The sequence below is a fragment of the Equus asinus genome, chromosome 22 (genome assembly GCF_041296235.1).
Source record: "Equus asinus isolate D_3611 breed Donkey chromosome 22, EquAss-T2T_v2, whole genome shotgun sequence".
In the NCBI taxonomy this organism is placed as follows: domain Eukaryota; kingdom Metazoa; phylum Chordata; class Mammalia; order Perissodactyla; family Equidae; genus Equus; species Equus asinus.
Window position 1 is genome coordinate 68678519 of NC_091811.1, and position 27239 is coordinate 68705757.

At 47.9% G+C, this 27239-nt stretch overlaps 2 protein-coding genes across 2 annotated transcripts; one reads left to right on the forward strand and one right to left on the reverse strand.

Annotated features, from left to right (window-relative positions):
* Positions 1-1759: 1759 nt before the first annotated feature.
* Positions 1760-17547, forward strand: CCT2 (chaperonin containing TCP1 subunit 2). Its single transcript, XM_014858581.3, has 15 exons — positions 1760-2233; positions 2708-2848; positions 3466-3577; positions 3899-3975; positions 4106-4218; positions 5020-5222; positions 7444-7544; positions 7758-7885; positions 9208-9311; positions 11963-12082; positions 12444-12572; positions 12775-12878; positions 13176-13275; positions 14122-14263; positions 17270-17547. Exons 1-15 carry the CDS (start codon positions 2231-2233, stop codon positions 17298-17300), a joined length of 1608 nt encoding a protein of 535 aa, XP_014714067.1. The 5' UTR covers positions 1760-2230; the 3' UTR covers positions 17301-17547.
* A 446-nt stretch (positions 17548-17993) lies between these two features.
* LRRC10 (leucine rich repeat containing 10) lies at positions 17994-25508 on the reverse strand. The gene has a single exon (XM_044755966.2). The coding sequence runs from the start codon at positions 24066-24068 to the stop codon at positions 23217-23219; it is 852 nt and encodes a 283-aa protein (XP_044611901.1). The 5' UTR covers positions 24069-25508; the 3' UTR covers positions 17994-23216.
* Between the last annotated feature and the right edge of the window lie 1731 nt (positions 25509-27239).

Genomic DNA, 27239 nt, shown 5'->3' on the forward strand with positions numbered 1-27239 from the left:
CTGAAGTGTTTGATGAGAGCCTTTGTAGATTAGAGAAGGAGGGGAGAGGGTGTGTTAGGGAGAAGGAACAGCATGTACAAAGAAAGGCATGGAAGTGTAGAAAGATGATGTTCCGTGGTGGCAAGGGTTCCGTATGACTGGAGCATAGGCTGCAAAGGCAGATTGGGGGATAGAGAAGAAGAGAAGTGACAAACATCACGTAGGTAGGGAAGGCTAAGGAATTTTGTTTTAATCTAAATGAGGTGAGAGCATTTGAAGGATTTGGAACATGGGAGAAATAGTTTAGGAAGATTACTCTGACATCAACATGGAGGGTATGTTAGGGGAATGGTATTTTAATAAAGCAAGGAGACTGGAAATGGAAGCAAAACTGGATAAATGCCTATTCAAAGGCATTGTTAAACGAGTGTTTAGGTTATTTATTGTGGGACAAACCATCCTAAAACTTAGTGGCTTAAAACAACAATGATTTTATTATTTCTCACATTGCTATAGATCAGGGCAGGCAGGCCCATTGAACCCACCCCAAATTACAAAACTAGTGAATGGAAGAGTTGAAATCGAAACCCACACAGCCTGGTTCCAGAAGCTGAGTGTTTGACCCCTGAGGGTGACACCGAAGGAGGGAGGAAGGTAGGAAGAGTCAAGACCGCATGCAGTGGAGGAAGGACACATCTCCTCCAGCTGTCTCTGGCTCCAGCTCCACCAGTGGCAGAGACTGCCCCCCAGCCAAAGCCCCTGGCCACGTCCCCGACTCCTCCACAGGCCAGCAGGGAGGCACGTCGGTTTCTCCATCACCCATGGTCTCGGGCCAGCCTGCCGGAGGACATCCTATTTCCTGGCATGTGATTTTGCCCACAATAAAAACAGCCATTTTCAATAGTGTGCAGGCATCTTAGCTTCTCATTGTTGTGACTCTTCTCAGTGCAGTGTGCGATCTGGGCTCTGTCCGTCAAAGTGCGTTTCCTGAAAGAAGAGCAGATTTTCCCACAAAGAACACAAAACTCTTAGTTGATTTAAAATAACAATTTGTTCAACCGGAACACCCCTTTTCATGATGGGCCTAGGGAATAGCGTAAACCAGGGTCAGCAAACTTTTTCTGCAGAGGATCCGGTAGTGAATATTTCAGGCTTTGTTGTCTGTAAGTCTGTCTCCTCTGCGCAACTCCGTCATGGTACAGCTCCGTACTGTACTGTATAGTGTATACTGTACAGTATAAAAATGAAGGGGTATGCTTGTGTTCCAACAAAGCGTTATGGACGCCAAAATCGTTTCATATAATTTTAATGTATCACGAAAAGGTCTTATTTTTTATTCAACCACTTAAAACTGTAAAAACGATTCTTAACTCTCTGGCCATACAAAAACAGGCAGCAGGTTGGACTGTGGTGAAGCCCCGGTGCGAACTCCCCGTCTTAGAGGATATCCGAAGGGTAGAAACAGTTAGAAATGGAAAGCTCCTATCCACGTTACCAACCGCCCAAACCCCAGAGCCGGCTGAGGGATCGGCCAGTCCCCGGGAGGACCGGGCATCCGTACAAGACAGGAAACTGATCGTTCTTTCAAGCACAGAAGTTTTTGCCTTAAAGGTCCTGGGGGTCAATTCAGAGGCCGCAGAGAAACGTTTGGGGCTGGCCTCGCCCGCCGCCGCGCCGGGAGGGCCTGTCGCGCGCCGCCTCGGAGGGAGGAGCAGGGGCGGCGCAGCCCGGCGCGCCCGGGGCCCGGCCCGCCTTCCCCGAACGCTCAGTCAGCGACGTTGAAAACGAAAGCGTCAGTACAAACGTTGACAAACACGATGGTAGGTTACAAAAGAGAAATCAGAGCAGGAAGCCTTGATTGCTGGGCTCCGGGAGACGAAGCGAGGAGGCTGGTGAATTACGTTTTCGTGACGTACTACTGCCTAACACGCTAACCGTGTCTGTGGCATCGGGGCAAATGTTTAAAGATTAAATGGAAGAACAATGAAACGCGCGAGGCGGGACGCCGTTGCTGCGGCAACCGCGCGGCGCGGCGACGCTTTTGTCCCTCGTAGGCACCACTCGCGAGCCGCGGCTCCGCGGAGCGTCAGCCCGTCCCTGCCCGCGGCAGCGGGAGACCCCGCCCCTGGCGTGACGTGTCCGCTCGGCCCCGCCCCGGCGGCCGAGCGTGTGGCGTCACTTCCGGCGTCTCTTCCTCTGGACCCGGCGCGAGTCGTGAGGGATCAGCGTGTGCGCCGCGCTCCTCGGAACCATGGTGAGCGGGCCGCGGGCCTGGCCGCCGCCCGTCCCCCCGCCGCCCGCGGCCCCCGGGTCCCCGGCCCCTCCGCCCGCGGCCCTCCCGCGACCCCAGCCCCCAGCACGTCCGCCCCCGGCCCTCCGGTCCCCGGTTCCTCCGCTGCCCTCTCGGCCCCCAGCGCCCCCGGGCCCGCACGTGCGCGGCGGCCAGGCCTCCTCCGGGCCGGGCTCCGGGCGGCGGCCGCCCCGCCCCGGCCTCCGCGGCGCCCGCGCCGCCCCGAGCCCAGAAGCTTCCAGGCGCGGGCGGCAGGCCCCGCCCTCGCGGCCGGCGGGCGGCTCCTCCTCCCGGGCCCGTGCGGCCGCGGCGGGTGGGCCGTCGCGGCGCCGCGAGCCCTCCCCAGGGGCCCCTCGCGCGTGTGCGCGTGTCCGCGCGTGTGCGCATGTGTCCGCGCGTGTGCACGCGGGCCCCGCGCTCACGCCGCCCCGCCCGCAGGCGTCCCTGTCCCTCGCCCCGGTGAACATCTTCAAGGCCGGCGCCGACGAGGAGAGGGCGGAGACCGCGCGCCTGTCGTCCTTCATCGGCGCCATCGCCATCGGGGACCTGGTCAAGAGCACGCTGGGGCCCAAGGGCATGGTGAGGAGGGGCGGCCGGCTCGGCTCCGGGTTGTGCTAGGGAGACGGGGGCGTGCTCTCCTCGCTGGAACCGGACCGGGCCGCGTCAGCCGCTTGGTCCCCGTCCGCATCCGCATCCCCGTCCCCCCGCGGTGTCGTCCCGGTGTCTGCCGTGGGTGGATGCCCGCGTCTCGTGCACCTGTTCTCTCCTGTGCGCGCTGATTGTCGCAGACAGTGCTGCTGTGCCCTGGATGAGGTTTGATTGTGCGTTTTCTCCACCTTGCTGTCGAAGTCCCTTTCGGTGTCAGTAGATGGACTGCGTCCTCTTTGTCAGGTGGCATTCTGCGTCTTCGCTGCCTTATGCTTTACGTTTGTTAGTCTGTTGATGGAGACTTAGTTTGTGTCCATTGTTTTTGCTGTTTCAGTGCTGAAACGGCCTTTTGCGTGTCCTCCTGTTCTGGTGTCCTTAGTGGTCGACGCCGCGGTTTGCTTGTGGGGCCTGCATTGAAATAATTGGAGTGGGTGCTGCCCAGTAGCCATCCACAGTGTTTATGCCCTAGCAGTATGGGGGATGCTGAGCGGCCCATAGGGTCTTCCAGATGTGCTTACGTTGACTTGAGCCTAATATGTTCCTTTTAGGACAAAATCCTCTTAAGCAGTGGACGAGATGCCTCTCTTATGGTGACCAATGATGGTGCCACTATTCTAAAAAACATTGGTGTGGACAATCCAGCAGCTAAAGTTTTAGTTGGTGAGTCTGAAGATAGTACTTTGAAACACACTTTTAAATATGCTGTGTTGACAGACTGTACTTTTTGTTAATTGATCTCCACGTTTTAATTGGTTATTGTCCTTATTAAAATATAACCTTCTGGAGTGCCATGTAATTATTGATGGTAAAACTATTGCGTTTCAGACTGAAAAGTTCCAAAGAATTTGTCAGGTGAGGTAACCTAGATGAGTGAGATTTAGACTAGTAGTGGGTTTGTTTGGAGAGTTAGATAAGCTACAGAGAAGAAATTTAAAAGTGGATTCAAATATAAATGGTACTGTAACTGGCTTTTTTTCGTAGATATGTCAAGGGTTCAAGATGATGAAGTTGGTGATGGCACTACTTCTGTTACTGTGTTAGCAGCAGAATTACTGAGGGTAAGTCTATGCGAGCAGCTGTACCTTCGTTTGATTGTTTTTGTACTGTGGTTTCGAATATCAGAAGTAATCAAGTCCTTACTTCCTACATATTTAGCATTGGTGAGTGTTTTTCATTGTTTATCCATAGGAAGCAGAATCTTTAATTGCAAAGAAGATTCATCCGCAGACCATCATTGCAGGTTGGAGAGAAGCCACAAAGGCGGCAAGACAGGCTCTGTTGAATTCTGCAGTCGATCATGGGTTGGTAACTAGAACGCTGCTGCGTTAGACGTTTAACTTTCTTTCCAGAATATGCTCATTGCAGGAAATCTGGAGAACAGTGAAAAGCAGCACAAACATGATGTTGCCTCATCTTGCCCCAACAACGTAAAAACCCCACATTATCCTCTAGAGATGGTCACTAAATTTAAAGTTAGGTTTTCCTTTTTTGGCATGTTAAATGCATTTTTGACTTAGGATATTTTCAACTTAGATTGGGTTTATTTGGATGTAACCCCATCCTAAGTCGAGGAAGATCTGTATAATTTACCTAATTGTAGTTGGAGATTATGTTTTGACAATTTTTAGCTTTATGATATGACAGACTTGGTACCCCACAAAATGTTTAAAGAAATGTAATTGCTAGGTCCAAATATGTGTGTGTATTTTAAGGCACACGTTTTTATAACTTAAATCAATTTTATTTACAAGTAATCCTCCAGAAAACGTTTATTAATTTACACTCCCTGTAGCTGTGTAACAATGCCTGTTTTGCTGTATATTTTTGAAATATCTGGTGTTATTTTGTTTGGTTGTGGGATTTTTTTTTTTTTTTCGTAGTTTGCTAGTCTGCTGGGGGAAATAATATCCTTTAGTTTGCATTTCTTTTTAATTACTGGTGAGGTTTAATTCTTTTCATTTGACACAACCCTTCCTGGTTGGGGTGAAATTATCTATTGACACACACAGATCTGTATGAATTTTGGAAAGTGAAATAACATCCATATCTTTGGAGAAGCATTTTAAGAACAGGCGCGAGTTTTTTGTTTGGCTGTTTTTCAGTTCTGACGAAGTTAAGTTCCGTCAAGATTTAATGAACATTGCGGGAACAACATTGTCCTCAAAGCTGCTGACCCATCACAGAGACCACTTTACTCAGCTGGCCGTGCAGGCCGTGCTCCGACTGAAGGGCTCTGGTAACCTGGAGGCGATCCACATCATCAAGAAGCTGGGCGGGAGCCTGGCGGACTCCTACCTGGACGAGGGTGCGTGTGTGCTGATGCTGTGGGAAGACCAGCTCTGGTGCGATGTCGAGGGCTGCATAGCCTGTTGTTAGCTCGTCAGGACTAGTGACACTTTACAAAGCTGGAGCACTTGTGTTTGTGCGTTCGTATTGCAGCCGTCTTTTGGCATTTGAATCTGTTATGTTGACAGCGTGCTTCATCGTCTGAGACCATCCCAGCATTTCTTTGATAATCTCTAGATTTTACTGTATACCGTGACATCACTCACAGTCTCTGATAAAGTTGTTGTTTTCTTTGACTACCAGTCAGCTGTTCTCAGCTGGCACTTTTTCTAGGATTACATGTGTTCTCCAGGGAGGGTCTGGATGAGTCCTGTCGTTTAGTTGGTAGGTGTTGAGGATATCATTCTTGGTGTTCCTTTTTTTTTCTTTTTTTTCTTTTCCTGAGGAGGAAGACTGGCCCTGAGCTAACTTCTGTGCCACTCTTCCTCTATTTTGTATGCGGGGCACTGCCACAGCATGGCTTGATGAGCAGTGTGTAGGTCTGCACCCAGGATCTGAACCCACCCGCCATGCCACCAGGCTGGCCCCATTCCAGGTGTTCTTAAAGAGTGATAAGTGAGGCTTAGCAACTGCTGTTTCCTTAATAATAGTGTGTTTTGTTCTTAGAGTATGAATTTTTGAAAGCATCTTTACGTTGTATTCACTTCACAGAATGGCCTATAGAAGGTGTGAGTGTTCTTTTCCATAGAGAAGGGAAAAAGGAATAAGTTGTGCTTTACAGTTTCTGCCTTACTGGTAATTTGGAGTCTCAGGTTTTGCTGCATGTCATTTGTCTCTGTTTTAAGGGAGTGGCAGTTCTGAGTGTCTTCTTGGTTGAGTTTATGTGCAGGGCTGTGTAGCATTTCTCATGGGGGCTGGTGGTAGGGAACGATGGTTACAACGAGGATGGCTGCTGCTGCTGAAGTGCTCCGTGCCAGGCTCTCTGGTGGGTGTTTTACGTGAAGTCTCACTCCTGGTGTTGACCTGGAGCATGAGAGTTAAGTCCAGCTGAGTGGAGTGGAAAACCCAAGGTGGTGATGGCCACTGAGTCCGGTGAAGGTTGTGTGTGCGTCTCGAGAGGCCTGGAGAGGGCAGGCCTGGGTTCAGGTGACAGTTGCGATTCAGCAGGGCCCTAGGCTGGTGGCCAGCAGCTCTTCTCCTGGGGCCATTAGGGTTACAGAGGAGCAGCTCTCCTAGGTCGCAGCGTGCCTGTGGGCTGTGTGGGTGTGGTTGGGGTTCGCTCTGTCTGACTTAGGCGTCTAGGCGTTCTCATCTTGTCACCAGCCTCAGTTCTTTCAGAAGTTCGGTGATCTCTGGCAACACCCTGCGCAGCAGGGTCTTCACAGCGTGTTTTTGCACCTATTGGTTTTAAGCTAATGAAAGTGGACTTGGTGTCTTTGCGTTGCAGCCCGCACACCTGTGTACGTGACACACATCTGAAACACAAGTTTCAAAATACCGTGTTTACTCCTTTTTTCTAAAGATTGGCACCTGAGCTAACAACTGTTGCCCATCTTTTTTTTCCTCCCTAAATCCCCCAAGGACATAGTTGTATATTTTAGTTGTGGGTTCTTCTAGTTGGGCTGTGTGGGGCGCCCCCTCAGTGTGACCTAATGAGCAGTGCCGTGTCCTCGCCCATGATCCAAACCGGCGAAACCCTGGGCCGCTGAAGCAGAGTGCATGAACTTAACCACTCAGACACGGGGCTGGCCCCTACCATGTTTACTCTTAATGTTTTAATATTTATGCCGTGTGCTTGTATTTTCTGTTCTGATACTATTTTTTAAATGACCTACTGAATTGATTTTTCTGATCACTACTCCAGTGAAATCCTTTCTAGGTCCTGGGAGCTTGGTAAATGGACTTAAATGTATTCTTTGAAAGAGTAATTTGAAAAGGTAGGGGCCGCCCCATGACCGAGTGGTTAAGTTTGCATGCTCCACTTCAGCAGCCCATGGTTTCACCAGTTTGGATCCTGGGCGCCGACATGATGCTGCTCATCCGGCCATGCTGATGTGGCGTCTCACATGCCACAACTAGAAGGACCCACAACTAAAACTACACAACGATGTACCCGGGGGCTTTGGGAGAAAAGGAAAAATAAAATCTTTAGGGGGTAGGAAACAAAAGGGTAGACAACTTTAAAAGATTTATTACTGCAGCCTTGATGTATTTAATACAGTACTACCCTTTTGTTGTAGGCTTTCTGTTGGACAAAAAAATTGGAGTAAATCAACCAAAGCGAATTGAAAATGCTAAAATTCTTATTGCGAATACTGGTATGGACACAGACAAAATAAAGGTATGTCAACTACATCTCTGGGAATTCTAATTGCTAGTTGCTATAAACTCAGGCCGGGAATCACTTGCACTAAAAGAACTTAGAATATTTATGAGTTTACAGACACAAACCTGCACATGCTTTTTGGTGTATTTATATAAGACTTCAAATATGCTGGGGGACTCTGAGGAGTAATGAAAAGTGATACTAATTTTACGCTTTCTTTTATCTTAGATATTTGGTTCCCGGGTAAGAGTTGATTCTACAGCAAAGGTTGCCGAAATAGAACATGCCGAGAAGGAAAAAATGAAGGAGAAAGTTGAACGTATTCTTAAGCATGGGATAAATTGCTTTATTAACAGGTCTGTGTGTGCTTGTGCTAATTAGCACACAGTCTGAGAGGATTTTTTTCTACAAAGACTTAGGAAAATACTTTATATTGAATTAGTGGTTTGTTATTGAGGAACTACTGTTTTTTCAAAGTATCAGAATAATTGTACAGCCAGGCATTTGCATTACAGTGATTTTAGTGACATTTAATGTTAACATCCTTTACTAAACCTTTTTATGTTGACAGTAACAGTTTTCCGATTTGGCAGTTATGTTACTGTTTTTTGCTGTAGTTTACATGTATTTGGAAGAGAGATTTAAATCCGTATGAAATGAGGGGAGTTTGAAGTGAAAAGCTTCGAAGAGCTAATAGCGTATTTGTAAAACAAGAATGAAGAGGTGAAAAATACTGAGTTTTAGGGCTTATCTATAATTTGTATGAAAAGATATGGGTAAGTCTCCCCCTTGCGTTCTTAGTTGTCAGTGTCTGAGGCATGTGTGGATTGTGTCACTTGGTGAAGCTGCCAAGAGGAGTAGCGCGTGTCGTCAGTGAGGTGGCAGTGGCCAACTTTGAGAGGGTTAATGTTTGGGAAAGGATGATTGCTTTAGGCCGAATGTTTGTGGGCTTTTTAGGTAAGTTTCTAAACCTCTGTCGTCTGAATCCAGTAAGATGCGTTTTGCCCAGCAGTGCTTGATACTAATTATAAAAAATTTTCTTCAGCTTTTAAGTCACAAACTTTTAAACTGATATCTGTTTTATTGCCATTGTAGAAGGAACATCTCATTTTGCAAAATAGAAAACTATAAAAAAGGAACAGAGTCTGAGATCTTACTCCCAGGAATTCTGTTATTTTTATTGTTGACTTATTTGTGTGTCTGTGTGTGATGTTCCAGTTTCAGTTTTTCACTTAGCTGTGATCATATGCTATGAACTTTTGTAACTTGCTTTTTTTCCCCTAACAGTGCATATTTTTACTTAAGGTTACAAATTTTTCAAAATTGGTTGGTTGTGATTTCCACAGACATCCTCCTAGTGGATATTCAGGTCATTGGCAAGTTGTGTTCTATATAAAAATTCTTACGTATATATTCAGTAAATTTTGTACTATCTAAGTTTTCTTGCTGTAGATTCTCAGGAGTGAGGTTAAAGCACAGAAACATTGGGAGGTCTTTGGTGCATTACTGGTAGAGTGCTTTCTGGAATTCTGGGTCAGGTTCTCACTGGCCACAGCTGCGTGCCCAGTACTAGCGCTGTCGTTAGCTCATCGTGTGGTCAGAGACGGTGTCTTGTTCCGATTGGCATCTCTGATCCTGTTGAGGTGAGCGTGTTGCCCTGTTTTCTGTTTTGTTCCAGGCAGTTAATTTACAACTACCCTGAGCAGCTCTTCGGTGGTGCGGGTGTCATGGCCATCGAGCACGCAGACTTTGCAGGGGTGGAGCGCCTGGCTCTCGTCACAGGTACGGCCTTCGCTTCTCACAAACAGCTGTCGCTCTTGCATTTGTTGAGTGTTGGGGTGTGTGACTCATTGCTGAGAAGACACGGAAATCCCTTGAAGGACTTAGACACTAAACAGTTACTCTGAAATCTGTTACACTTTTTTGATATCTTTAGTTATCTTATTTTTAATATACCAAATTACATGCTAGGTTTGCCACAGGTGTAGATTTCTTTTTGTTGTGTTGTTTTAGAGATACTAGATCTTTTCTCGGAAACCCCCAGGACCACTGTTCTAAACCTAGTCTGAGTAAGGCTTTAAAGGGAGTCTGAAGTCTAATCTGATTTACTCGTGTGTTTCTGTCTGTGCTGAGTGAGCAGTGCCCTGTGTGTAGTGCAGTTACAGCAGTAAGAGTCACTGAGCACTCAAGTGTGTCAGAGAGTGGCCAAGGAAAACGTCACTTTTGTTAATTTGTTCAAGTTTTGTAGGTAATAAATGTTGAAGTATGTGCAGCAGTCCAGCAGTTATGATGAGAAGTTGCCGTATGCCAGGCCCCTTGAGTAGAGACGAGTTGATCATCCCAGTTGTGTGGGGGAGACAGTGCCCACAAGTACCGTGCGTCTACATCAGAATGACACAGTGCGGCGTGGGTGCTTTTTGTTGTGGTAACGGCTTTTAAAGTCACCTCCAGGGAGCCCTTGAAAAACTGAAGTATAAGAGCCTTTATTCTCTAATTTTGAGGCCCTTGAAAATGAATGAACAGGTTGAAAAGTTGGTTTGGGATCTGGCAGTGAGAACTAAGGAGAAGGGTTTTGACATGTAAAGCCACTGGGATGTCGAATTGGATTTGGAAGTGCCATGAGGATTAGAGCAAGTTAAAGTGTACTGATTATTGTAGGGGGAGAATTGGTCTCGTCTCAGAATAGGTTTAAAGCCATTTTAATAATTGGAGAAGCATAGTCTTCGCCCAATTAGATGTTTTCTTCTCACTAATTACTTTGAAGTGGGCTTACCTGCTTTAAGTTCTTTAAAAGCCATTGTGTATTTGATGATCAAGGTGATAAAACGGACGATGCTTGGGGGCCGGCCCGGTGGCGCAGCGGTTAAGTTCGCCTGCCCTGCTTTATGGGCCCAGGGTTCACTGGTTTGGATCCCGGGTGCCGACCTACGCCCCGCTTGTCAAGCCATGCTGAGGCAGGCATCCCACACATAAAGCAGAGGAAGATGGGCACGGATGTTAGCTCAGGGCCAGTCTTCCTCAGCAGAAAGAGGAGAATTGACGGCAGATGTTAGCTCAGAGCTAATCTTCCTTTAAAAAAACCAAACATACGATGCTCATGTTTCTCTAATTTCTCCTTCAGTGCAACAAAATTAAAGACGTAACATGAGAATCAAATGTGAATGATAGCACATTCGTGGGATAAGTTGATATCATAAGGACTTGATACTTGAAACTGTCACGTATACCCAGAAGGAAATTTATGGCATCAAGCACACCAACTATATGGCTGTGGAGTTGACTCCCACAGTGGTTCCCATCCCTAGTAGCTCATTTGGTGTCAAGATGTGTGAAATTGGTTCTTGCAGGTGTTAAATATCTTGTGAGCAGTTGGAAGATGAGTGAGTGTAGGATAAGTGAAAATACTCCTAAGACTGATGAGTCTCAGTTTGGGGATTTGTCTCAAATGTCCTTCGTGTTTCACATCTTCTAGAACACAAAGCAGTCTCAAGGATTTGCCAACCAGAAGTAAAAAGAACTTCAGCTATACAGATTATGAGCATAAATTAGTACAGTTGGGAAGACCAGAGTCTGTGTAATAAATTGTAAAATAGTGTCGCCCGTGTTCAGCAGCTGTATTGGTAAGGAGTGGGAAAAGAGGATTGGTTGTGACAGAGGGGCTCTAGGAACAGAAATGAGCTAGAGAAAAGGATTTTAAAATGAAAACGTCTTTTGCTTAATTAAGAACTATGATAGGAAATGGCTGAATCTTTTAGTTTATAGTATGGAAGGTGGGCGTGGGGAGGGGACTAGGAGTAGAAATAAGACAAAAGGAATAAAAGGAGTTTAGCTTTCTAACACCTCATTAAGTTTGCTGTGGGAAATTCTGAGAGTATAAATTTCCTCATTTTTTAGGCCTTACAAGGGGCTTTCTGACAATTCAGTTACTGTGTAATAGATAATTAATTGAGTGCTCCCTGTTTGAAGCAGTTCCTAATGTCTGTATGGCTGTTGGCATAATAGGACGATTCAAATATTTTCATGTTTTGTTTTGGGAAATTGGATGTAAGTGTGCTGGTCTCTAGATTGGATTGGGAAGAAGTGTCGTTGACCTCTGGGAGGTAGTAGTATGCAGTGTGCGCATGTGGGTCTGAAGCAGCGCTGCATGGGTTTGCACTCCAGCTTCACCACGCTTGTTTGAGCTACGTAAGCTTGGATAGGAAACTACGTGCACATCCGTCTAACTTGATCATTTCTAAATGGTAGTAATGGAGCCTATCTCGTTAGGGTTGTGAAGATTAAATAATTTAGTTTGTGTGAAGTGTGTCACAGGGTGCTTGGCATATTGTAAGCAATCAGCTTAAGAAAATGTGTTCTCTCTCCCTTACTGCTTGTTAGGAAACAGGAATTTGAGACCTGTTGTGCATGTAATTGATGTACGTTTATGTTCATAGGTGGTGAAATCGCCTCTACCTTTGACCACCCAGAACTGGTGAAGCTTGGGAGCTGCAAGCTTATTGAGGAGGTCATGATTGGAGAGGACAAGCTCATTCACTTTTCCGGGGTAGCCCTTGGTGAGTGATTACCTAGATCCTGCTTTGGGTTCCTAAACCTTCGCTAGGCTCTGTTGAAGTGAGAAAAGCAGTCACTGGAATGTGACAGGTCCTAATTCTTGAGAAGCATGGGGTGTGTGAATTTCAGTCTCGTGGGGTCGCCTTGCCTTTGTGAATGATGCCTATTCAACACAGGCGTTTTCTAGATGATTTATCTGTTAGAACGTGCATTGTTAGCGAGGATGGGTGGCAGCAGGAGATATGTCAGCTTTCAAAACCAGAGGATGTAACCAACACCTGCACATGTAATAAAAGGAAGCTTTTATGTTTGATAGCTAAGTGTGGCGTGGCTGTGACACAAGGATGTCCCTTTTACCTTTAGGTGAGGCTTGCACCATTGTTCTGCGTGGTGCCACTCAGCAGATTTTAGATGAAGCAGAAAGATCTTTGCATGATGCTCTTTGTGTTCTCGCCCAAACCGTGAAGGATCCCAGAACAGTTTATGGAGGAGGTAAGCATTTGAAAAATACAAACGTGTTTCTTTTTGTTAAAGTATGGGGATGATTTTTAGCCTTAATGGTTTTTTTAAGAAACTTTATTTATATTGCCTTTGCTCTTAATTTTAGAATGTTTGCCATATTGTACGGAAAGTCAGTCATTCAGTGTCTTGGAGACAACTAAGCATAATGTTTTATTGGAATTTTAATCTGTAGGCTGTTCGGAGATGCTGATGGCTCATGCTGTGACAGAGCTTGCCAGTAGGACACCAGGCAAAGAAGCTGTTGCAATGGAGTCTTATGCTAAAGCACTGAGAATGGTAAGTTAATTAAAATAAAAGATCGGAACTTAAATTTTGTGTTTATTGATTTTAAAATGAATACATTTTTCTGTCTTGGACAGAAAATGTTTACATTCTTGGCTTTAAGAAAAAGAGTGGCTTACACCACTTAAATTTGATTCTGGAGTGTATCTTCTGTATGAGCAGTAAGTAAAAGGAAGCAGGTTTTATAGTGTTTCCAAATGTAGAATTTTAAAAAGCTGTGCTTGTACTTAGTGTAAATCAACTTCCTTACAGTAGAGTAGATTGTCACTGTTTGTCTTCTTCACTTCGTAGTTGCCGACCATCATAGCTGACAATGCAGGCTACGACAGTGCGGATCTGGTGGCCCAGCTCCGAGCTGCCCACAGTGAAGGCAACATGACTGCCGGGCTGGGTGAGGAGTTGGGAGCCGTGGAGCAGTTGGGAGGGGTTCTTCACCAGTTCTGTTTCTTTTAGAGATGAATTCTTGTAGTAACCATATAAAAGATTGTGTGCTCCCTGCCTTTGTAACCACTATATATTCTAGAAAAATGTATAGCTTCATATTCTCACCACTGCTAAAACGTGGTTAGTCCATAATGGGTATAAAACTAGTTAGAAGGTTTGTAACTAGTTTGTTGTGTAATGACTAGATATGTAAACAGTATTGTATTCTGAAATAAGTCTAAACTTACTGTCTCTTATAATCAGCACTAACATTAACTCTGGATCTCACAGTAAACTTACTCTGAGACGTTCTTAAAGTGGCCAAAAAGGCAGATTTAATTCAGATGGAAAAATTTCACAACAAACTGTCTAGGATGTGGTAGAAACAGTCTTAGGGGGTAGAACATCCTGTCTCTGCACGAGAGCACGCTCGTGAATAACCATCTGTCAGATGAAGTGGGATTCCCGTAGGAAGGAAAGCAGGTGACTTCTCAGTTCTCTTCCAGTTCTTAAGATTCCATGGTAATCAGTGATAAGCACATTTTCTGCAGTAATTTTGTATGTGTGTGTAGATAAAGCTAGGTGACTTAGTGTTCTGTACAAACTTTCCATTATTTGACATGATTGCCCTCCATTAAGACAGATGATCAATATTCCTTGAGTGACAGGCTGATCATAATGCTGTAACTAAATTGAGTAATTGGGTGTTGTGATCTGATTTTTTGCAACAGAATTAATTTTATGTCAGAGGTTTTTTGTTAGTTTGGTGGTTAAAACTCTGGTTGTTTGTACAGTGAACACTTTGTCTTTCCAGATATGAAGGAAGGTACCATTGGAGACATGGCAGAGCTGGGGATCACAGAAAGCTTCCAAGTGAAGCGGCAGGTTCTCCTGAGTGCGGCTGAGGCAGCAGAGGTGATTCTCCGTGTGGACAACATCATCAAGGCAGCACCGAGGTATTGTACCACTGTAAACACATTTCTTAGAAAAGACTAACATGGAAACCAAAAAGAGGTAGCTGTAGATTTCATAGTTGTTTTTGATAGAAAATGGAGCCATTTTTGCCTGGATGAAAGTATTATGCAAGTTATTTAGAACATGTAATCACAACTCTGAGATTTAAACCAGAAGAGCGTGGTGGGGAGAGGTGTGGGTGACAAGGCATAGCTATCATGATTGAAGCGATGCCTCGAGCCAGGCTTGACAGGTAAGAACCAGAGAGCATGGGGGCAGGGGGCAGTAGTGAGAACTCGGGTCTTTGTGCAGGGTGACTCAGCGCCAGTCATTCTCCATCCTGGGTCCGCTTGCCCTCTGGACGTCCATCAGCACGGGTCTGCGCAGTTCCTGACATGTTCTTTTTCCAGCCACTTGCCTAAGGTGTCAGATTCTTTTAAAAACTCATTCACACAAAAACAGTTAAGTGGCCAGAAAATCTTCGCGTTGCATTTGAAGACTCTGTTAATAATTTTAATTGTTCTTAGTAGTTAGGAAAACATTGATTCTACCTATTAGCAGTGGTTCGGGGAGACGGGAGGGGATGGTGGCCTGGACCAGGAGGCGGAGGTGAAGGTCGGGGAAGGGGGTGAGAGTAAATACATTTTGAAGGTGGAGCCATCAGGATTCAACGTGGGTGGATGTAATGTGTGAGAGGAAAGGGCGTTAAGGGTATTCAAGGCTTTGTCAGGAGAAAGGAGTTTCTCTTGTCTGAGCTGGGCAGGACGTTGGGAGGGAGGAGGAGCTCAGTTTTGGACATGTGGGACGTCTCTGAGGGGCGGCTGGTATGTTGTCTGCTGGAGGAGAAGCTGGAGCTGTGGTTGTCAGTTTAGGAGTTGTCAGCCTGCACGTGGGGCTTCACGCCACGAGTCCTCAGGAGAGCAAATGTGGAGAAGGGAACAGGTTTCAGGGACTGAAAATTGAGTTTTAAGGCTTGAGAAGTCCAGTAATAAGTTTAGAAAGACTCAGAGCAGCTGGCAAGGGACAGTAAGAAGGACTGTCAAGTATGGATAATTACTAAAACTGGGTGGTGGATTCAGGAGGCCTCATTTAGCCATCTCTGCTTTTGCACGTATTTGGAATTTCCATAGTACTGCTATGCTAGGAGGGTGTGTGTGGGGAGGTGTGTCCCGGGAGCCACAGGAAGTGAATATTCGGGGCGGGGGGTGGACTGCCGAACTGGTGCCCAGCAGATCGAATGAGATCAGGGCTGAAGATTGGCCTTCGGTCGTGGGTCTGGCAGCAGAGGCTGTTGACGGTCCTGACAGCAGTGTCAGTGGAGCGCAGGGGGCGGACGTCTGAGTGAAGTAGGTTCCACAGAGGCCAGGAAAGAGAAATTGGGGGAGGACCTCTTTTGGGGAGTCTTTTGTGAATGGGAGCAGATGGTGGAGGGGGTGTGGCATTCCTGTGAAAACAGTGTGTGTGAATGGAGCAGTTTCAGGGAGGGAGTGGCTGGTGCAGAAGAGGGGAGCGTGCACGCAGAGGCTGCGAGGGGCCGCAAGGAGGAGGAAACAGAGGGTCGGTTTTAGACAGGAGCACGGGCTCATCCAGAGGAACAGGAGGAGCAGGAACCTCACCAGGGAGTTACGGTTTAACGGACTTAAGTTACAGGGAGTGTCTGCAGAACCCCGCGGCGCTCCTTCCATGGCTGGCTTCCCCAGATGCAGCCATCCTGTTCCTGTTAGACGGAGGAGAGGGTGGGAGAGAGTGACGTGAGTGTGGAGACAGGAGCTGAGCGGGGTCCACACCTGCTGTGGGGCAGTGAGGGAGTGGTGGGCTGTGACCCTGGAGTCCCCGCTCCTGGGTCAGGAGCCACGAGGAGCATGCAGATCTTAACGTGGAAGTTGGTGAGGGAAGAGACGTGGACAGAAACTGTTCTTGGCTGCAGTGCCACCGAAGACGGGTAAATATGGTTATGCTCCCCTTGTCTCTAAGCAGAAAGAAGCTGAGTTCTGTAAGCAGAGTTCTCTGGTGGGGGGCCAGGTCGCATAGCCACACCCCCCTCGGAAATTGGCACAACGTTAGCCAGCGCCCTCAGCCACATTTGAAACAGACTCCAGCACCTTATTTGATCGGATGTCACTGTTTTAGAGCTTTACGTGTCTATTAAAAATATTAGGAATTCTGAGTAATTTGTCGTAAAGAGACAGGATGCCTTTTCTTTAGCTCAGCCTTCCCCACACATGCTGCCTGTGGGCTGCTTCTCATCCTGGTTACTAAAACCTCTAGATGGTGCGCTGTGACGGCTGCGTGGTCGCTGTTTCTGCCTCGATGTCCTTGAATCTCACTCCCACCAGCCACCGAGGTGGGGAGGTTTCTCTCTCTCCCTGATCCCAGCATGCTGTACTCTTTGAGTCTGTTTTTATGCTTTTTCTGCTTCTCCTAACTCATATGCTTTCCTCCAGAAGCAGTTTCCACAGGCATTAAGTAAAAATGTTTCTAGGACCCCTCCCGTGCCCCCTTCCTGAGTGAGTCACTGTGTGGTCACCAGAGAATGCAGGTGTCGCGTCTGAGACATGAGGTGCTGCTGGCACTTGAGGGGTCCGCCACCCCATCCAGAAGCATCATCCAGAGCCCCAAAGCCTTGTCAGTTCGCGCCTTCTGGTTCAGAGTAACTGTCTTCAACAAATTTAGTAAAATTCCCTAACGTGTTAGTTGAAAACACAAATTAACCTTTTTCTGGAGAGTACGTACTTGTTACTTGGTTGTATGGATGAGAAGTTGAGAACTGGCACATGCCTGTGGGCCTGCACGTTCCACAGGCTCTTACTGCTTCGTGCTGAAACAGTAATAATCGAGGGATGTTAGTTATGAGGTAGAAACGTCCCTGTTAGAATTCAGTTACAATGGTTTTAATAAAATTAGGATTCTGGCTGAGTTTGTCTTTAATATCAGCCTTTGGTTACAGTCCCGCTTTTCATTCTCACCGTCGCCTTTTTGCTCACGTGTGCATTTTGTCATCCCTGCAGGAAGCGTGTCCCTGATCACCACCCCTGTTAGGCGTTGCCCTGTGCTGTGGAGCCAGGACCAGTTGAGAGCAAAGCTGTGTGTGAAAGATTTGACCTCTTGAAGAATACTGTGGAGTCGAAGTTCATCTGTGGCTGTTATATCCTTAAGTTTGGACATTTAACTGACCTTCTATTTTAACATGGGTCTAATTTATTTGCTGTTTTATTTTCCATGAAATTCGGTTGATTTAAAGGTTCACTTCTCATGCTGTGCATCAAAATAAAAATTTGAACCATTACTTAGTTCTTCCCTGTCTTTGTGATTTGTGCCAGGTTAACTCTACTTAATGGGAGTGAATATACAATCAGGGTCGAGTTATTCCAGCCTCACTAACGCTGGATGTTATCCATTTACAAAGTGTTATTGTGTTTTTGCTCGGGAACATTAGCCCTGAGTTAACGTCTGTTCCCAGTCCTCCTCCTCTTTTTCGTGTTTTGGTCCTTTTCGTGTTTTGAGCTGACGTCTGTGCCAGGCTTCCTGTTTTGTATGTGGGATGCCACCGCAGCATGGCTGACGAGTGGTGTAGGTCGACGCCTGGGATCCTGACCCGCAAACCCGGGCCGCCAAAGGGGAGCATGCTAACCTCACCACTACACCATGGGGCCGGCCCCTGCAAAGTGATTGTCTTGATCAATATAAGTCTAAGTCACGTGGGAAACATACACTCATCTTTTGGTTCTCAGTTCTACATAACTTTTATTAACCATTTAATTTTGTTTCGTGAAAGTGCCATAACCTTTAGTGCTCATTTAATTGTGTGTGGTCTAAGTACTGCCTTACATGGGAAAAAATTATGGTGGTTTGTGTTCCTTCCAGTTTGAAGGGTTGTATTGACGTTGGTTTCGAGCTGCATGAGGCACCTCTGGTGCTCTGCGGGGTCCTCCTCTCACAGGGTAGAGTGATGTGGCCAGGCTGAGGATTGTGGCTGGTTGTCATGTCAGGGCTTCTTGGTTTTGGCAAATGGATTCTCGAGAGAGAATGAAAATGTGTGTAAGTATGTACTGAGTTTGAAGGTTTAAACGTGAATTTAGGTTTGGAGGTTGTTAATACATCAGTGTATTGCAGAGTGCACAAGAAAAGAAACAAGGAAGCCCACCAGTAAGTTACGAGTTTACTGGGTGTCTGCTGGCATCTTGGAGAGACACTTGATTCCCACAGAGGAGCAAAAGGGTTTTCAAAGCCACACTGATAAACCGCCCTGTTTTGTTTTTGTGTAATGGTTTCTCTCTGCATTTTTATTTTGCAGAAACTATTAAAACTGAAAAATTTGGTTTTCTTGGTCACAGTATTATTAGAAACATTAATAGCAATGGTTTTTGTTTAAAGTACTTTATCACACACAACATCACTTTTCATCCCACAACTCAGGTAGGTGGAGCCAGTGAGCAGATGGCCCAGAGGTTTTGGGGCAGGTGGGTTTAAACATGTGAGGGGCCAGACAGTCTGCGTGGGCTCTTCACCTGAGTGGATTCGGGCCCTTTTCTCCAAGGACTTAAAAAGGTTACGCCAGTAAGCGTTGAAGTTTGTCTAAAAAGAGGCAGAAACATGGAGATTCATCGTTACATCCAAGACCACACCTCTGCCCCTTTCCCTCTTTGAATTCATACTATTTGAAACTCTTACAGGTTTTGTTGTCATAAACCTAGAATAGCCCCAGTTCACACATTTTAAGGTCTTTTGAGTTTCAGAGATGAAGTACCGGCCTAGGCCCCTCGCATCCCTGTGTAAGCTTTAGGATGGAGTTTCTTCTAACTCAGAAACAGCGAACACGGAGGCAGTGTGTCTGCATTTTCACAAGACGTGACATGGAGATAGACATTCGCAAAGTACGTTGTCATTCCTGCATGGAGAGCTGTGCTGGCAGCCTCTGGTTCTCTGAAGAAGGCTGGGGTCTTACTCTTCTCGAGCCCGGATCCCCAGGACCCACTCCTGGGGTCCCCTGCTCCCTGGGCAGGAATGCTCCCTGGGCGTGGCTTCCTGCTGTGTAACTAGCAGGCTGTGGGGAGGGGGAATTGGTGTTTTCTTCCCGCTTTTGCTCCTCGGCTCCGGGAGTGGCTGCCTCCCTGCAGGACCCACCGCCACGGCTTTGACTGGATTTGGGTGACTGGATTTGGGTAACGTCTCTGTTCCCTGTTCATTCTGCCTCGTGGGTGGTGACAGCTGCTGCTCTGGCTCGTGTCTGGGCGCCTGAGTATTGCCTTGATTCTGTTCCCCTTTAATCCTGTCTGGTGGCAATTCCTTCGTGAAAGTCCCTGCGTGTAGCCGGGTGGGTGAATGCAGTTTCCTGCCAGCACGCAGGATAAAAGCCAACAGAATGCTCTTGTATGGGGTCCTTCTGAAGTCAGCCTTGTGCCTCCTGCAGTGGATTAGAGCATGAATAGAACAGAAGAGGACGAAGGACTCACCCTTTCTTAAATCCAGAATTCCTGTAGAACATTTCAGATTCTCAATGTGAGGAAGAAAGTCTAACCTGATTGCAGATGCCTCATTTTTAAATTGTGAGCAGTACGCAACCCCCCTTTCAAAGGGGTATTGAAGAGACGACGTGAATTAACCTACATGAGACCGTTAGGGCAGTACCTGACCTGCAGCTCCGTGTGTCAGTCTGTCCTGTGGCCTAGGTGCGTGACAAAGTCTCTGAAGTTCAGGTAACGTGGTGCAATCATACGGGGCACTGGGGATTCAAAGATCAGTGTCCTCTGGTTCTGTTCCCCAGAACGGACGGTCCGGAGACAGAGAAACCTGTGAACTTAGTTGTTTCTCAGTGGCGATAACATCCTTTCTACAGGAGTGAGAGTACAAGCTGTATGCATTTTTTTACAGTGACAAAAGGCAGAGAGTAAAGTGTCCACGGACACACCCGTGTCTTCAGTCCCGTGCCTCCTGCCCCATGACGCATATGAGTTTAGTGCCAAGGAATAAGCTCACGTTTTCAAAGACCTGGCGATTTTGCAAATTCTAGAATAACATAGGAAAAGGGCCAAGTGTATTCATTCAGAAATTTGATTAGGGAATCTTTGGTCATCGTGCTGTGATTGCCTATTTAGGTGGCTGGAAGCATGGGACCACATTGAAGTTGTATTTCTTATATTCAAGACTATAGGGACTGTTGTTGAAAATTTTACTGAGAGGCAAAGCTTTTCTGTTCTGTTGCCGTTGACGTTTCTAACCTCAAGCGAGGAACTGTACTGATTGTGGGGTAGATGTGGGGACTGTGCTGTGTGGCTAACACTTCACGGGACGTGATGCGTGAGGCTGGCCGCCCTGCCAGGCACTGCTGTCTGCCCTTTGTGCGCGGCAGCTTGTTTAGTCCTTGCAGTGCCCCCAGAGGGACACTTCCCATTTACTGAGGAGGAAACCGAGGCCACAGATGCTAACTGGCCTGTGGACGGTGAAGCTGGGACGTGAACTCGGGTGGTCTGAGGGGCCGTGCCCTCGCCGGCCTGCTGCCGCCTCTGGGTTTCTGTGTGTGGTGCGTGCTGTCAGTTAAAGCTTGAGTCTAGATGATTTTTAGGGCACAAGCCCACTTTTTAAGTGAAATTACAAACTTAGCGATGTTACATTTTAAGACAACACTTTGGTTCGTTTCCACAGGATCCGTGTTAAAGGTTTAATTGGCGTCCTGTGTATTTATGGAAGTTGAAATCCTGTGTGAACTTCTGGAAGAGATTTTCCTCTGGTGCACAGCACTTTGGGTTTTGGACTTGTAGAATCATGAGTGGGAAAGCCACATGTGGTGCTTCAAAATTTTCCCCTTTTTAGCTTTCTAATTATGTCAGAATTGCAAGAAAACATCAGGATTATGGAAATGTAAATAAGCATTTACATAGTTACCTTGTAAAATTGATTGAAACCCTATAGTGAAAACAATTCTGGACAGCAAAATCAGTGGGGAACACATAACCATTTTATTTGGGAAATGTTTATTGGTTGTATGTTGATTACTTTAGAAGAAAACAGCTTGACTGTGTGCCAAAATGTTGGTAATTTGACATTGGAATCAGACCGGTTCGCTCGTTAGGTGAGCCCTCTGTCTAGGTCAGTTGGCTTCACTCAGTTTTAGGGCTGTAGCCTGCGGCTGCTCTGGAAAAGGTGACCTGCTGAGCTGGGAGGGGAGTGCTGGGTCAAAAGAAGGTCGCAGCCCGTGTAAGGCTGGCTGTGCATACGGCTCCGAGTGCCGGCCTGTTGGCAGAAAGTGTCCAGCATCGACTGAGTATAGTTTAGATAGTCATTAGGAATGAGAATAGGCTGTAAATCCTGGCTGCCTGATAGAGCTCTGGACTTGTTACTAAAGGAGTTAAATGTTTGACAACCTGGTACATCTGATGGGTGAAGGGACCCTTTGGCAGCCTGCTCAGCGGGTACTCTACACACTGGGAGGTGGCACCAGGGAGAGACCACCGTGTGATCCCGTGAAATTCTTCTGGTTTAGCAAGAGTATTTGTGGTAGGAAAAGAGTCCATGTGTAGTGTCATTTTAGAACCAATCTTGGCTGGGTTAAGATGCTTTTATGGCAAAAGTACTTTTTTTCTTTTGGTGAGAAAGATTGGCCCTGAGGTAACGTCTGTGCCCGTCTTCCTCTGTTTTGGACATGGGAGGGCCGCCACAGCATGGCTTGGTAAGCGGTGGGTAGGTCTGTGCCCAGGATCCAAACCCGTGAACCCTGGGCCACCAAAGTGGAGCATGTGAACCCAACCACTATGCCACTGGGCTGGCCTTGGAAAGTACTTTTTTAAGCTAAATGCAGTATTAGCCAAGATGACACCTTTTGTGTCTTTGATTGCTGAAAATGTTCAAGAACATAAAGGATTGTGTTGTTAAGTCACCCACTGACAGCCGTTTCTTTAAAGTTGATGTATTCACGGGAAGAGGAGAAGGTCACGATTTACACACTTCAAAAAAGGAACGACCAGAATACCTGGGTTTACACGCAGACCGTCGAAAGGCCCTACCTACAAAAACCAAAGCGAGTCACCGCGAAAGCAGAGGCGCTGATGCCAACGTGGCCAGGCCTCCTGTGCCCAGGCCTGCGGCTCATGTTTCCAGGTGCTCCGTCCAGGTGAACCGGCTTCCCACCTGCTACCCTCAACCCACTGTGATCCTGGAAATGCGGTTTCCCTCCCCAGAAGGACTCGCGTCAGCTCTGGTTCGTCAGTGTAAACAGGGCTCTGCTCCACGGAGTGCAGGATTACGCTCTCTCGGGCCTGCTCATCATGAGGCCACACTGCCAAAGGTCAGCCTTCTAGATGCTGAGGGTGCCTGACTGGAGACAGTGGGGAGCAGCCCTCGGCTCAAAGCTTTGAGGGAAGATGAGCTAAACCAGTGAGTGTTGCTGTTGGTTTAAAGCGGTAGCTGGGCACCAGGAGGCCTTCTTCTGGCAGGGGGGTCATCTTCTCAGCAGTCGCCAAATGCAGGGGAAAGCATCCCGGGCCTTGGCAACAGCGGAGTGTGGAGTCTGGCTGACCGACTCAATAGAAATGTCCTTTTTAAGTGGCCTGAACTGGCAATTTTTCATACTGTTTATGGTCGTTTGTAGTAAGAAGATAGACCCCACGAGGGGCTGGGGACGGGCCCCCTGAACTTGAGTGGGTTCTGTTCAGATCCCTTATTTGAGGAGCTCAAAGCCTCACGACGAGCCCCTGCTGGTGTGCTTTCCAGCCCTGCCCGCCCCTCGGGGTTTCAAGTACCTGCTTGGAGAGGCTGATCTTGCCAAGAGGTCGTCCTGTGTCCTGCTTCCTCCAGCACACAGCTTCCCTGGGGAGAGATGTTGTTGCCAGCAACATTTCCTTCTGATGTGGCTTAGGCTTTTTGTCTGACTCCGTCAGCCCCCGCTGGCGGAGACACCCAGGCTCACAGAGCCACAGAGAGGGCTCTGGAAGATGCTGGAGTTGGGTCCTTGGCATCGACCTACACGTGGAGCTCCTCAGGAGTGGGTGGGCGGAAGTGGAGGAGGGCGGGGGCCTGTGCATCCTGGCTGTCCTCCTGGGCCAGTGCATAGCGCCGGGCCTTCCTGGGGTCTGGCTCCGGCGTCTCCTCCGCCCACCTGCCCACACGCCGCACGCCTTTGGCCACCTTAGGTGCGTTCCTGCAAGGATTGTGGTCGTAGATGACCAGCTTCAGACTGGACAGGTGGGCCAGGCTGGGGAAGTAGCGGATGCTGTTCCAGTCCACGTCGATCACCTCCAGGAAGGGCATGTGCAGCAGCACGGGCGGGAAGTCGGTCAGCAGGTTGCCTGAGAGCCAGATGGTCCTGAGCTCGCGGAGGCGCCGCAGCTGGGCCGGCAGCAGACGCAGGGCATTGGAGCCGGCGTGCAGGGTCCGGAGGAGGCTCAGCTCGCAGACCACATCCGGCAGCTGGGTGAGGTAGTTGGCCTCCACCCACAGGGTCCGGAGATTCTGGAGCAGACTCAGCTCCCGCGGGAGGTCGCAGAGTTTGTTGTTGCCCAGGTAGAGGATGCAGAGCTGTTTCAAGGTGCACACCACCTGGGGCAGGGCCTTGAAGTGGTTGAAGTCCAGGGCTAGCACCTGCAGGTTCTGCAGCTGCCCCAGCTCCGGAGGCAGGCTGCTGAGGTGGTTGTCACTCAGGTAGAGCTTGACCAGCCCCCGGAAGGAGCCCACGAGCAGGGGGAAGCGGCGGAGCTGGCACCCACTCAGGTCCACCGTCCTGTCCAGCGGCATCTCCCGGAGGTCTCCCACCACGTAGTTCTGGCAGCGCTCGGCAGGGACGAAGGCCACCAGGGCCCTGATGGTGTTCCCCATGCCGAGGCCAGAGGCCTGGCGTGCCCCAGCCCACTGGCCACGGGCTGCCGCTGGCTGCCCTGCGCCTGCCCTCCCCTCCCGTTATAACCTGGCGGCTGCGTGACAAAAGCCAGTCATGTCAACAGAGAAAAGTGCTCCTGATAGTGACTTGAGTGTCGGGTGACAGGCCCCCCGGTCCGGCGGGGGCCCGGAGGCTGGGTCTGACTCACACACTTGTTCCCATCGCCGAAGCCCCAAATTCCTTATCGACATTTTTGTGTTTGTTTCTTTAAGTTGAAAATAGCTTCACTGTTTTTTTCTAATGATAAAACCTTGAGACGTCACATAAGGGTGTAAGAGGAGCCGGTGAAAAACCCCAGTCGTACCACCAGCGATGGACCTGGAAACGCTTCAATGAACGGCCTCCAGTGTTCTTGCCACAAGTAATCAATTTGTTTAAAAAACATTATTTACGCTGTTTAGGAGTCTTATTTTTCATCCTAACATATTTTCGTTTGCGGGTATCCATGCAACTGTTTTAAACACCTGCATGGTGTTCCATTGTATGGATGCACCGTAATTTGAACAGCTCTCATTGTTGGGCATAGGGTGGCTTACAACGTGTCACTATTATAAATATCCTCACACGTCCAGCGTGAACAGCTGCCCCCCGGTTTCTTTAGAAAATGTCTGTACAGGCATAACGGGGTCTGAGATCTGCGCCCCTTAAAGGCTTCACCTTGATAGCGCCTCCCCTCACCTGCAACCTGAACCAGGGGACACACACGACAGGGGTCCGTCTTCTTCTTTCTTCATTCTTGCCAGGTAATAGTTTAAAAATTTCCCTTTCACAAAAGACAAGTAGAAAATCAAAGAAAGAGGAGGAAAACCAGCCTCCTAAAGCTGCGATGAACGAGGGCTTCTTCCTCCGTGGCGTCGGCGTCAGATGTGGCTCCCTGCCCGTCAGAGGTCTGTGCTCCACTCCCAAGTGTCGAGTTGTGGGAAGCCGCTGTCCAGCCAGGACACTTCCTGGTACTGGTCTAGGGCAGGGAGTCTAATTCTGGCCAACAGAATGTGGGTAGAAGTGACGGATGTCACCACTAGGCCTGGCTCATTTAGAACAAACCTTGCCTTCCTCCACACTCTTTCCCCATCTGCTGCCTGGATGTGGACAGCCAGGGTGACCTTAGAAGCCACCTTGGAAGTCTCATGTTGAAGTTGGCAGGGCCTTGGTCACCCTGGGTCCCTGAACAGGTGCCAGCGTCAGAACACCCCACACACACTCCCTGCTACCAGTTGGATTTTGGTAAATGAGAAACTTCACCTTTGTTAAGCTATCCCATCTGGGGCTTATCTATCATGTTATCTTAAAGAATAGAGGCGTTGTTAAAAATGAGGGGCTCATCTACGTATACTGATGTGCAAAGGTGTCAGGATAAGTGAAGTAAACAAAGCGAGTTTCAGACCAGTTTTTTATGATCCTGTTTGAAAAACCACGCCTACGTCTGCTGTACACACAGGAGGATCTGCAGTGTGGAGCAGGGTTATCTCCAGGGGTCTGCCCCGAGGTCCGAGGGTCATCAGGATGCCGACTTTTCCATGTACACCCTCCTGTACTGTTGATTTTTTTTTAACTATGGACCTCTATTACTTTTAGAAACTCTGTTCCAAAAGAAACAGCCTAACAGCCTGCCTGCTCTCAGACAGCGTCCGGGGTTGGGGGAGGCTGGATGCCTCCACGGTCCTTCTGCTAAATTGCTTCTAACAGACTGAATGAGCAAGAGCCGAGATGCCAAGGACTGGTGTGCACAGAGCCGCTGCTGCAGTGTCACCACGGCTGGGGCCCTTCCACACGGTGCAGGTCGAGGGCTGGCATCCGAGCTCTTGCCCGCTTTGTCGATTGGCCCTGTAATAACCAGCCTCTCGACAGGACCTGTGCTTTGCCCCTATATTTAGTGTGGCTCGAGGTGACCACAAATGGTCATGCAGCAGTGCCCTGATGTCCTCCCTTGGGATGGTAATGATATAATGATTGCCACCTGTTATCATCTAAGACTTACCTGCTAAATTCTAAGCGCTGTGCCGTGCGCTTCACCTGTCTCTGCTCACAACTCCTGGCACATAAGTATTTTTACCTCCAATTTTCAGATGAGAAAACTGAGGCTCAGACAGAGTAAATAGTGACATCAAATGTTTACGGAGCTCCCAGTGTTCTCAGTGTGGGGAATCCGGGCTGACAGACAGGACCCTGCTCTCACAGACACACGGTTCCACCAGAGCAGGAGGGGTCCTCGTCCTGGAGGCGGGTCACACCAGTCGACAAACCCCACCCATACAGGACTTCCCCTCAGCCCTCTAATGCCAGCCCCTAAATACGAGCGGGTAGCTGACGATAACCAAACCCTTGAGAAAGGCTCTTAGACAAAAGATGGAGTGGGAATAAGCAGAAAAAAAGAAATCAAGAAGCAAGAACGATGGATAGAACAGCAGAGAAGCATAACGAATTATACTGCCGTACATTCAGAGTTCACAAGAGCGCACGTGTGCTGGCCATGGCACTGTCAGCTCATCCAATCCTCCCGGCAACCCTGAAACGTAGGGACTCATTCCCATCGATGGCTGAGGGAGCTGGGGGACCAGGAGGTGATGGAACGTGAACAAGCTAGTAGGTAGTGGAGACGAGATTTGAACCCCAGTCGCCTGCTCGATAATCTGTGTCCTGGATACTGTGCCTGCTGTTGGATGACATAACACCCATGAAAAGAGCAGGGCGCTAATTTAAAAAAAAAAACAAAACAAAGAAATATTCTAAGAACATGAAAAAATTCTTAGAAATAAAATTTTGAAAAAAGCACAATTTAAAAATACTGTAGAAGGAAAATAATATGGTAGTTCCTCAAAAAACTAAAAATAGAATGACCGTATGATCCGGGAATCCCACCTCAGGGTATATGTGGAAAAGAAGTGAAAGCAGAGTCTCAGAGAGGGATCGTACGCTCATGTTCACAGCAGCATTTTTCACAATAGCCGACTGTCCATTGATGGATGCATGGATAAACAAAATGCCTGTGTTTGGACAATGGACTATATTCAGCCCTGAAAAGGAAGGAAATTCTGACAGCCGCTACAACATGGATGAACCCTGAAAACATGTGCTCAGTGAAACAAGCCAGTGACAGAAAGACAAATGCT